Genomic DNA, 12,500 nt, shown 5'->3' on the forward strand with positions numbered 1-12,500 from the left:
GGGAATAAAGAATGAATTTACTCAACAAATATTATTACTACTACTACTACTACTACACCAGATTACTATACAGAACATCCAAGATAGTTCACATTATACAGGTAGCATTTTTTATAGCTGGTTCCCAAACTTTTTCAACAGGTGCCGCTTTTGGACTTCAGAATATTTTCGTGACCCCCCCCCCCCCCCCACCCACCATAGTCTTAGCCTAGCAAGTAGGGATGCAAGCGATTAACCGATTAATCGACTTAAATCGATCAATGCCTTAATCGATTAAAAAACATGAATCGCAATTAATCGACAATTCGACTGACAAGAGACCCAGGTGAAATGGACATGTGAAGAGTGTGTTTGAAGAGGGGTGTGAATAGTGTGAATGTTTAAATTACCTTTGAATTAAAGAATTGAAATAGAATGAAATATTAATTTAAATGTGGTATTTTATCTCAATTTTTAATTAAAATATTTAGGTTTTTTTCGAGAAACATTGAGATTTCGGGGTGGAAACGCCGCTTATCAATTAATCGTAAGTCGATCGATAAGGCTATCAACTAATGATTAATGAATTAATCGATAATTTGCATCCCTAATTTCTAGCAATATTAGTGGATAAACTACTCATGGAAAATCCAGCAATATTAATGGTCAACAAAATTGCCTTGGCCCCCTTCAGTACCTCCGCAATCCACCTAGGGGTCCCAGCCCAGAGTTTGGGAACTATTGCTTTTTGGTGTGGATTTAGTGCAGTAATATTGAAGATACCCTGGGGGGTCTGCGGCACATTGCCAGGAGGTCCGTGGAAAAGTCTGTGATGAATGCAATAGACGGCATAAATTGCAACCGAGTGGATTTAAGTGGATCTATGTATATGTAATGTGATTATTAAAAGGGGTCCTTGGAAATATTTCTGCTCCATTAGGGGTCATCGTCCAAAAAAAGGTTGAGAAATCCCTGATTTAGTGAGCAAGTACTTGAGTGATTTTTTTTTTATTTTCATCTAAATGCTTACATACCCAGAGGTCTCCCCTCTCTCTTGCACATTTGTGAATAGCAGCAATAAGCCAGGCTGCAAGGAGGCATATGTGAGTGCAAAAGTTAAGCTTAACAACGATACCTTATGAGGGGGAATCTGGTAAGATGTGATTAATTTGTGGACTTTTGTGTGTGTTCACTTGCTAGCCCCTTAACACACACCGTTAAAACCAGTGGAATGCTGTAATAGTCACTAAAACACTTTTTGAGTAGCTTCTTCAAGACCTCAACCTGAAAAAAAAATAATCTTAGGTAATATCAGATTAGCAGTTTTGTCAGCTTGGATCTCAGAGACATGCGACTCTTGGTTTGACATCCAGTAACATTTACCACGTATTGGTCCACTTCTGTTTTCTATCCCTGTTCCCTAGCAGGCATTGGCTACAGACAGACTGTGTTGACCTATACATGGGTTCACAGTGTTTATAAACATTAAGTTGTGAGGTGGGGCAAGACATTGGCAGCCAACCACATAATAGAATAGACTAGAATAGAATAGAATAGAATAGAATAGAATAGAATAGAATAGAATAGAATAGAATAGAAAATAATAGAACAGAACAGAACAGAACAGAACAGAACAGAACAGAACAGAACAGAATAGAATAGAATAGAATAGAATAGAATAGAATAGAATAGAACAGAATAGAATAGAATAGAATAGAATACATAGGTTCACTGTGTTTGTAAACACGATGTTGTGAGGAGAGGCAAGACACTGGCATCCAACCATGTGAGCTAATTTTTTGACCAACAGAGGTTTGCAACAGTCCGAGTTTGAGTTGTGCGCAGCTAGTTTCGCGCAATCAGATTATAAACAAAATTTGGAACCCATGTATAAAGTAGTCCCCTTCTTGCATGCTGTTTCCTCGATGGAATGCTCTGATAGTCATTTAACTGCCACATTACTACTACACTACTATGACATAACACAGGGTCTTTCGTAATGGACTATAACTTGGTCATTGCCATTCTGGTAACAGCAAATTTACAACACCGTCACTTAACGGGCTAAATGGCCTTCATTTGGGGTAAACCATTACACAGAACAGCTGACAGCTGTGCAGGTGTGCTGGAGTGTGTTTAAGTTATGTGTGTGTGTGTGTGTGTGTGTGTGTGTGTGTGTGTGTGTGTGTGTGTGTGTGTGTGTGTGTGTGTGTGTGTGTGTGTGTGTGTGTGTGTGTGTGTGTGTGTGTGTGTGTGTGTGTGTGTGTGTGTGACTTAGTGATTTATACACCTTTTGGGTTTTCAGCCTCCTTTGATGTGCAATTTGAGGCAATGGAAAGCGTGTGTATATTTATGTGTGTGTGTGTGTGTGTGTGTGTGTGTGTGTGTGTGTGTGCGTGTGCGTGTGCGTGTGTGTGCGTGTGCGTGTGCGTGTGCGTGTGCGTGTGCGCGTGTGCGTGTGCGTGTGTGTGTGTGTGTGTGCGTGTGTGTGTGTATGTGTGCCTGCGTGCCGGTGTGTATTTCTGTACACCTGTTTGTGTGATTGATGACCCCAATAACTAACACACCTTTTTTGAGGCAATGGAAACAGTGTGTATTTTTGTACGTGTGTGTGTGTTTTTTTTTTTTTTCCTTTTGTCCCGGAACGGCATACCAGAGGGCAAGACTGAAGTTATTAACTTGTGACTTGATTCAGACTTGGGTGGTAAGACTTGGGACTTGCTCATTACTGTAGTGATTTGGTTCCACCTCTGCTATCTCGCCACCACTGTTCCCCTCTTCTCTTCATCCTCAGGTGTCGGAGAGCTCCAGTGAAACACTTTAAGTCAATTTCATAGTTGTGATATTGTGCTGTATTAATGAATATTGTATTGTATTATATTGTATTGTATTGTATTGTATTGTATTGTATTGTATTGTATTGTATTGTATTGTATTGTATTGTATTGTATTGTGACTGGCCTCCTCTGTTCTCCTCCTCTCCTCCTCCTCTGTTCTCCTCCTCCTCCTCCTCCCCTCCTCTGTTCTCCTCCTCCTTCTCTGTTCTCCTCCTCTCTTCCTCCTCCTCCTCCTCCTCCTCCTCTGTTCTCCTCCTCTCCTCTCCTCCTTCTCCTCTGTTCTCCTCCTTCCTTCTCCTCCTCCTCTTTTCTCCTGCTCTCCTTCTCCTCCTCTCATCCTCCTCCTCCTCCTCCTCTTCCTCCTCCTCTGTTCTCCTTCTCTTTTCTCCACCTCCTCCTCTCCTCCTCTCCTCCTTCTCCTCCTCCTCGTCCTCCTCCTCTGTTCTCCTCTCCTCCTCCTCCTCCTCCTCCTCCTCCTCTTCCTCCTCCTCCTCCTCAGGTATCGGCGGGCTCCAGGGTGCAGTTCGAGGCGGGTAACTTCTCGTTGTCGTGCGAGGTGAGGAAGGAGAGTCTGCCGCACCGTAACGAGCACCTGCTGGACTGGGCGGTCAGGAAGTACCGCGCCGTCACTTCCTTCTCCGAGCTCAAGATCGCGCACGACGTCTACATCAAAGTGGGAGAAGGTGAGGTGGCACACACACACACACACACACACACACACACACACATACACATACACGCACACACACACACACACACACCCACACACCAGTGCTTTACACTAACTTTTTCGCTTACCAGCCATTTTGGCTTGTGGTTTTCCTGACTCACTAGCCATTGGGCCTTTTCACTAGCCATAATTTTCTTAACCATCATAGCAGCTTTAATGAATTATATAATAGGCTGTAATGATGTAATGTAGGATAATATAACATAATATAACATAAAACAATAGGCCTATAATATAATATAATATAATATAATATCATATAATATCATATAATATCATATAATAACTAGAATTGTTGTTAACTGGTCCAATGTCCATGCATGCATGCATGCTATAAGAACAGATTAACTTATCTGAGGAATGGCATAGCCGTGCAGAAACACCAAGCACAGTGTTGTGGAAGGGCACAAATGTAAGCTACATGAGAGCAAAATATTTCCGTCTTTGATCTGAAGGGCACTTTCGATGCGCAAAGTAGATAGTGCAAAGTCATTGCCAAGCTTCGCATGTCCTCGGTCATGGATGTGGAATAACACCTCTTCTGGAATATTTTCTCATAAAAGTATATGGAGAGAGATCAGTTTCAATATTAAGAAATGAATGTCACACCACTCACCAATATATTTCGTGATCCACAAACAAATGTAATAACATTCGCAAATATAATTCATACATTTCATGATCCACAAACAAATGTAACAACATTCACAAATATAATTCATGATGCACAAATGAATGTAACCCCATTCACAAATGCCAGCGCAGTTCTATTCATTTGCAAACCGGTCTACATATATTCGCAAACCCTATACATATTTATGACTTCCATTGTATTTGTGTGTGGATTTTTGAGACTGTCCTGACGGTATTTGACACACAAATGTGCTCAGCCAATCACATCAGCCGGCGTTCGAGCGTAAGGTTGAAGACATTGCGCTTCTATTACGCAGAGAAGGTTACTAGTGCGAAGCCACCATAGATCTGTATAGAACTACACCGATCCGAGGAAATAACCGGAAGTAGAGTCATTACTGAAGTGCTCCATGACGTAAACTCGGAAGCGTATGAAGTTACTGACTTTCACATCATCTTTGTACAAATATGTCTGGATCTGGACTAACGTGTGCTGTAATCGGATGTCACAATAACAGCAGAAAGCTAAAAATGTGGAAAAAGAGCGTATGTGCGCTTCATAGTCCACAGTTTAAAGAGGATTGTCCTTGTTGTGTGCCCTACGGTGTACACCGCTTCCCCGGCCGTGCTGAGGATGAAGACATTCGCAAGATGTGGATTAAAAACGTACACCGAAAGGACTTTGCCCCCAAACAAGTATTCAAGGGTATGTATTTTTATTTCTAGGTGGTTAGTGTAGTTAAGTATTGTAAGCCAGTGTCTATGTAACATAAACTGTTGGCAACAATTATTTCGCTTGGCTAGCTAACGCTAGTTACGATTATTTAGCATTCTTTCATTAAGACCTAAGTTTCCCCAGGAGTGGGAAGAGCATCATTAGCCCCATGGTTATCTGTGCTGTGTGTTATGGTACATTTGTGTGCTTATGTTCGATTATTTGTGTATGTGTGCCCTTTGAAATGAAAATGTCACCCTGGCAACTTAGCTAATTATTTTGTTATGCTAGCGAAGTTTTGGCAAGGCTAGCCAGGTTACACTGACTTCAATAAGAAGTCAGGCTAGGTTTTGGTAGCACCATGAGCCCCATGGTTATCTGTGCTGTGTGCCATGGTACATTTATGTGTTTATTTACGATTATTTGTGTATGTGTGCCCTTTGAAATGGAAATGTGACCCTGGCAATTTAGCTCATTCTTTTGTTATGCTAGCGGAGTTTTGGCTAAGCTAGCCAGGTTGTGTGACTGACTTTAATAAGAAGTCAGGCTAGGTTTTGGTAGCTTTTGTTTTGTTCATAACCTAGCCCAATTTTATTTTCATCTCATAAATCGGCCAGCATGTTTGTATTTGTAATAATGTTTGCCATTCTATTGGAAATAAAGTGGTGGGGACAAGCTAGTTTAATCTCAAAAGTGGTAGGCCTATGGACATGTCCCCCAACACCCAGACTGAAAATAACCTTTCCTCAACAAAAGATAATTTTCGCTATCCAACCTCAGTGTACATGTCTTGCTTTGTCCTGTATTTTGTCTAATGTCTGTGAGAATGACTGCAGCCATGGCAAATATAATTTTCTGTTTCATGTGTAACAGTCAAATATATTTTTTATCTCATCTTATTCCCACCCTCCTTAGGTGTGTGGAGTACACTTCCCTGACGGCAGACCAACGCAGGAACACCCATATCCCATAATATGGGATATGAATATAGTGTAAGTTTACATGTATATAACAAATAACTTAAGTGCTTTTTTCTTAATTACCTTAACCATATGTTGTTAAAGTACTTTTGGAGCGATTTGCCTACAGACGTTAGACTCTCTCCCATCTGCCACTTTTTAATCTAGGCTAAAAAAAATAAAATAAAAAAAACACACACACACATTTTCTTAACTTAGTTATTGACTCTTAGTTGTTATGCTTTCTCTCCTTAAGGCTCTGCTTTTATGTACCTACATTGCCTTTCAACACTTGTCTTATTATTCCATGCAAGAGTCTACATCTGCTAATTGTAATATAATGCAATGTGAAGTGAGATTTAAAGTGTTCTGTAGGACAGTGGCGTTGTAATTAACTGTTTTAAAAGCTGTTGGCGTTTTTTGTTCCTTCTTATATTTATTCTCAGAAAGCACCATCATGTGGAAGACCACCCCCTAAGAGGAGATGTCTCCAGCCCCCAACAGAGAGACTTGGATTAATGTTGAGAGGATTATTGTTCAATACGGTGTAGAAACACTTGGTTCAGTTATATGTAGATATCTATCATCTTTCAAGAAATCCTTCATCCCCTCAGCTGTGACCATACTGAACAAGAGATGAACTGTCCAGCTGCAGCATGCATGTATTGTGTGGTCTTGTCTTTTTTTTTTTGGTCAAGCCTTGTCTAATGTCTGTGAGAATCACTGAAGCCACGCCAAAGACAATTTTCTGTTTCATGGGTGTAACACAGTGTTTCGCAACCTTTTTTTAGGCGAGGCACCCTTTCAGTTCATGAAAAATTTCAAGGCACCCCAAACCAACAAGCCATAACATGGCATTGCATCCCATACCACACAAGCTTAGAAAAGTAGCACATTTGGAGAGGTCACACGACCTACGTTCGAAGTTGCAGCTGACTAGGGCGACCTATATTTACTTTATTGTGTGTAAATGGCAAATGAAAGATTCCACTGACTAGCATTAACTTATGCAATATAATACATATTTGTCTAAATTGATTATTTATTTATCAGCCACGTTTCCGTGGCACCCTTGGGGGTGGCCCGCGGCACCCCAGGGTGCCCCGGCACCCCTGTTGAGAAACACTGGTGTAACAGACAATAAAGTTGTATCTAATCTAATCATATCAATGAGAATCACTGCACCTGACAAAGGTATGACATACTGTATACTGTAGGCTTAAGTGCTGAAGAAAAATGAATTAACCTGGCGGTTTTGAAATGTTTATTTACACAGTTATTAAAATGCATACAGATAGTGCATTTAATATAGTTCAATACTGTGTGCTTACTTGATGGTTTTTTATATGTGCTGAACTGAAAAACAACCTAGCTACTTGTGCCCAATATCCAACTGCAGCATTGTAGTTGCAGGTGGGGGGTGATGGTTGTTCAAATTTGACACACACCTTACATTGGTCCACTTTACAAATGGCCCCATACACTAAATGACACTTGCTGGTGTGTTTTTTACTAGGCAACTTGTTATTAATCACTAATGTTCTTAATGTCATTTCAATGCAGCTCTTTGTGAGAAATCTGGGCAGCCATGGCCTAGTGCAGGGATGTCAAACTCAGGCCCGGGGGCCAAATCTGGCCCGCAGAGTCATTTCATTTGGCCCGCAAGATCATTTCAAATGTGTATTACAGTTGGCCCACATACACCATTAATATATAGCATAATAAGACCTGAACATAAAATGTAATATGTCACAAAAATATGAGTGGGCATAGGCCAGTAAAACAGCTCACACTACTGCAACAGAGTATCTGCTGGCACATTTGAACGACGATGGGAATCTGTTTGTGAAATTTAATGAGATTAAGTGTGTTTGCACAATTTTAGGCCGTTGTAAATATTGAGTTTGGCCCGCGACTTTGTTCCAGATTTGTATTTTGGCCCTCTGTGAGTTTGAGTTTGACACCCCTGGCCTAGTGGTTAGAGAGTTGGTCTTTCAATCTAGGGGTTGCTGGTTCGAATCCCCCACGACCTCTCCCTACACCTCCATCCATGGCTGAAGTGCCCTTGAGCAAGGCACCTAACCCCACATTACTCCAGGGACTGTAACCAATACCCTGAAAAATAATAGTTGTAAGTCGCTTTGAACAAATGAAAGCGTCAGCTAAGTGAAATGTAATGTAATGTAATGTAAAATCTTGCTGCAGTGTGTTGTGGAATAGACACAGGAGCTGACCTGTGGTGTCCAGTCTTAACAGAGAGCTGGTGCCACTGTCACACATTCAATTTAATTAATCATTATCCCCCTTATATTGATTGGGAAATGTTATACTGGCTTTTTTTTATTACCTCCTGACTATACCAGACATCATTTTTATCATTACCTCTGCCACATAATATGTGATTGTCTGAGTTTTGCAGTCTGTCTGTTTGTTCATCGCTGGGTACACAGCTTGCCACTAAGGGGCGCCAAATCCTTACTTATTGCTGGAGACGCTACCACAAGGAGAGGACGGGAGGTGATGTCTTCTAAAAGGGCTGTGGTTAAGTAGCCTAAGCAATCAGCTGGTGCAACCCAGTCTTAACACTGCCTCAAAATATCAGTTCTTGAAAGGCACGATTTACATGGTGAAATTAATGACATGTTGAGGCCAACAAGGCTTTATTTTATCAGTTAGAGGGACACTGTGCAGGAAATGGTCAAAAAGGGTACTGCAACTATGCTGCTCATTGTAACTGGGTTGCCTATTGCCAAATTTGCTCTTTTCATGAAAGTTTACTAAATAATAAACTCAGATTTTCTGTTATGGCCCAAGTACAGTCCTTTTTGCAGCTAAAAATGGCTATTTCTGGAAATTCAAAATGGCGGACAATGATGGAGGAGATCCCCCTTTGTATGTATGAAAAGTGCAATTTTTCCAGTCATAATGAATACTTAGAATTTAATGGTGGTGGTAAGTATTCATGAAAAAGGTAACATTAGTGAATGAGTAGCATGAATTCTGGAAATAAACAACTATAAATCTTGCAGTGTCCCTTTGATGACAGAGGTTTAAAAAAAAAAAAAAAAAACACACACACACACACACCTTGCTTTCTGATTAGGCCTTGCCTAGAGAGAGAGAGAGTTTCCCTATTGCCAAGGCGGCCACCTTGACCTGAAAAGATAAAGATTCCCTCTTGTTAACGTAGGCCTAATTTCTAAAGATAGATATATATATGCATGCCTGGTTTTAAATTAACAACCGGTCAAATGCTGGTGAAAATTCAGGTTCTTAATTCATTCGGCAGTTATATTTTCTTTGTTTTGTTTTTACTTTGTTACAGTTTTTGCCTAGGCTACTGCTTAAACACTATAGGCCGATGACCAAAGTAGCATATTGTTCAGTTGTTGGTACTATAACTTAAACACATGCTGCTTTACCTTAATCAAAAGTCAAGCATTACACTTTCATACCAGCTTTGCAAAGCACTTGTTCCTTTACGCAACACACACACTCCGGCTGTCTGCACACCATTTTATACACAAGACACTTTGTTCAAAAGTAAATTCACAGAGTGTCATTGTGAAAACACGTCTGTTAAAAAAACAAAACACACTGGATGTATGACGAGATGTAGACACAGACAATAAAACACATGCACCGTTTTCAACCATTTGATGATCTGGCTATTAGGCCCATGTCCCGCGGCGCTGTTGAGTTTCAGCAACTTCTGAATGTGTGCTCTGAGTATGGGGTTGAGTTTGATGTAGGCCTACAGTACAATCCAAAAAAAAGTGTTATGTTCAGGATCTTAAGTCTTTCCAACGTTTTACCTGTCAGGGCAATCACTGTGTGTCAAGCAGTACAAAATATCTTGGGCATAGTATCGCTGAAAAGTTGGAAGATGATGCTGACATGTAGGCCTACAGACAGGGACAAGTGTAGTGTATGCCAAACATGTTTGTAAGATTTCAAGAAGGTTACACAGGCCTGCACAAATAGTCAAAATGTCATCAACATGTTTTAATCAACCTGAAATTACATTACTCAAAATTTTGAAGCATTTTAACCTTCTTATTGCAAGTTCAACATGAATTCGGACATTGGCGAGACAGCGGGTTCTTGTGACTTCATGTTCTGATAGTTGTGTACATCCACGTGTAAATGCTGGAATAGCCAATGTCACTCCTGGAGGAAGAACATCTCCAATTGTGAATCCCCGGTCTGTCAAAATCTGATCACCAAAAATCAAATGTGACAGAAATCCACAGTTTGTGATAAAAGTGTCACTAGCTCTGCCACCAAACAGTTTTGACACATACATCACAAAACCATTGGGGGCTATGCAATAGAGGAGTTTGTAGGTGTTGTGATGCTTATAGTTGCTGTATGTTTTTGCTCTTTTCCCCAAGTTCTTCGGTCTTTGGACAAATATTTCAGTGCAATCTATGATGCATGTTGCATTGGGATAGTGTTCAAGAAAACTTGAGGGTCTTACTCTATTCAGAGTGTCTCGAGGGAGCCAAAACATAAGATTTTCCCTTGTGAAATTGGCAAGTGTTGCTCTCCACATTGCGAACATATCACAGGCTGTAGCCAAGCCGAAGCCTCATTAGGACCAGCAGTAGCTGTTCATGGACTGGTAATTTGAACGTCTTCGACTGTGGAAGAAAGCCAATGATGGTGTTCAAAAGTTGCCAAAAGCTGATGATGTCTAGTCCAGTGTAAAATTTTGACACTTTATCATCCATGTCATGAGCTGACAGTGATGGTGTAGGATCTGTTTGTGTGCTTGCATCTTTTGTTGACTTCATCGAACAATAATCATGATCACTACGCTCTGGCCACTGAGTGCCAACATCACATTGGTGTGGAGACAGACTATCCTCCAAGCTATGCCCTACTTCGGTGTCAGAATCTGTCACAGGAGGCTCATCACATGGTCTCTCTGTTGGGGGCTGGAGACATCTCCTCTTTGAGGTGGTCTTCCACATGATGGTGCTTTCTGAGAATAAATATAAGAAGGAACAAAAAACACCAACAGCTTTTAAAAACAGTTAATTACAACGCCACTGTCCTACAGAACACTTTAAATCTCACTTCACATTGCATTATATTACAATTAGCAGATGTAAACTCTTGCATGGAATAATAAGACACAAGTGTTGAAAGGCAATTTAGGTACATAAAAGCAGTGGCTTAAGGAGAGAAAGCATAACAACTAAGAGTCAAGAACTAAGTTAAGAAAATGTGTGAGTTTGTGTGTGTTTTTTTTTTTTTTTTTTAGCCTAGATTAAAAAGTAATGGCAGATGGGAGAGAGTCTAACATCTGGACGCAAATCGCTCCAAAAGTACTTTAACAACATATGGTTAAGGTAATTAAGAAAAAATCACTTAAGTTATTTGTTATATACATGTAAACTTACACTATATTCATGGGTGTTCCTGCGTTGGTCTGCCGTCAGGGAAGTGTACTCCACACACCTAAGGAGGGTGGGAATAAGATGAGATAAAAATATAATTGACTGTTACACATGAAACAGAAAATTATCTTTGCCATGGCTGCAGTCATTCTCACAGACATTAGACAAAATACAGGACAAAGCAAGACATGTACACTGAGGTTGGATAGCGAAAATTATCTTTTGTTGAGGAGGGGTTAATACTACATGGGTGTAATTTTCAGTCTGGGTGTTGGGGGACATACATGTCCATAGGCCTACCACTTTTGAGATTAACCTAGCTTGTCCCCGCCACTTTATTTCCGATATAATGCCAAACATTATTACAAATACAAACATGGTGGTCGATTTCCGAGATGAAAATAAAATTGGGCTAGGTTATGGACAAAAACAAAAGCTACCAAAACCTACCCTGACTTCTTATTTAAGTCAGTCACAACCTGGCTAGCTTTGCCAAAACTCCGCTAGCATAACAAAAGAATTAGCTAAATTGCCAGGGTCACATTTCCATTTCAAAGGGCACACATACACAAATAATCGTAAATAAACACACAAATGTACCATGGCACACAGCACAGATAACCATGGGGCTCATGGTGCTACCAAAACCTAGCCTGACTTCTTATTAGTCAGTGTAACCTGGCTAGCCTTGCCAAAACTCCGCTAGCATAACAAAAGAATTAGCCAAGTTGTCAGGGTCACATTTTCATTTCAAAGGGCACACATACACAAATAATCGAAAATAAGCACACAAACGGACCATGACACACAGCACAGATAACCATGGGGCTCATGGTGCTTTTCCCACTCCTGGGGAAACTTAGGTATTAATGAAATAATGCTAAATAATCTTAACTAGCGTTAGCTAGCCAAGATAAATAATTGTTGCCACCAGTTTATGTTACATAGACACTGGCTTACAATACTTAACTACACTAACCACCTAGAAAATAAAATACATACCCTTGAATACTTGTTTGGGGGCAAAGTCCTTTCGGTGTACGTTTTTAATCCACATCTTGCGAATGTCTTCATCCTCAGCACGGCCGGGGAAGCGGTGTACACCGTAGGGCACACAACAAGGACAATCCTCTTCAAACTGTGGACTATGAAGCGCACATACGCTCTTTTTCCACATTTTTAGCTTTCTGCTGTTATTGTGACATCCGATTACGGCACACGTTAGTCCAGATCCAGACATAT

General features: G+C 40.6%; 1 protein-coding gene and 2 long non-coding RNA genes across 3 annotated transcripts in view; 2 read left to right on the forward strand and 1 right to left on the reverse strand.

Annotated features, from left to right (window-relative positions):
- tgfbr3 (transforming growth factor, beta receptor III) overlaps window positions 1-12,500 on the forward strand; it is a 306,528-nt gene that overhangs the window by 194,173 nt on the left and 99,855 nt on the right. Inside the window, exon 5 of the mRNA XM_063200533.1 lies at window positions 3,316-3,499. Coding sequence (XP_063056603.1) covers window positions 3,316-3,499 — 184 coding nt within the window. The remainder of the gene's footprint in view (window positions 1-3,315; window positions 3,500-12,500) is intronic.
- LOC134450647 (uncharacterized) lies at window positions 4,139-8,658 on the forward strand. The gene is made up of 3 exons (XR_010035133.1): window positions 4,139-4,885; window positions 5,810-5,886; window positions 6,300-8,658. It is a non-coding gene; the product is annotated as an uncharacterized LOC134450647 (long non-coding RNA).
- LOC134450648 (uncharacterized) overlaps window positions 9,356-12,500 on the reverse strand; it is a 3,677-nt gene continuing 532 nt past the window's right edge. The window contains exons 1-3 of the long non-coding RNA XR_010035134.1: window positions 12,261-12,500; window positions 11,262-11,319; window positions 9,356-10,840 (exon numbers count right to left, since the gene is read on the reverse strand). The exon at window positions 12,261-12,500 is cut by the window's right edge and continues 532 nt beyond it. This is a non-coding gene — a long non-coding RNA (uncharacterized LOC134450648). The remainder of the gene's footprint in view (window positions 10,841-11,261; window positions 11,320-12,260) is intronic.

The sequence above is a fragment of the Engraulis encrasicolus genome, chromosome 6 (genome assembly GCF_034702125.1).
Source record: "Engraulis encrasicolus isolate BLACKSEA-1 chromosome 6, IST_EnEncr_1.0, whole genome shotgun sequence".
In the NCBI taxonomy this organism is placed as follows: Eukaryota; Metazoa; Chordata; class Actinopteri; order Clupeiformes; family Engraulidae; genus Engraulis; species Engraulis encrasicolus.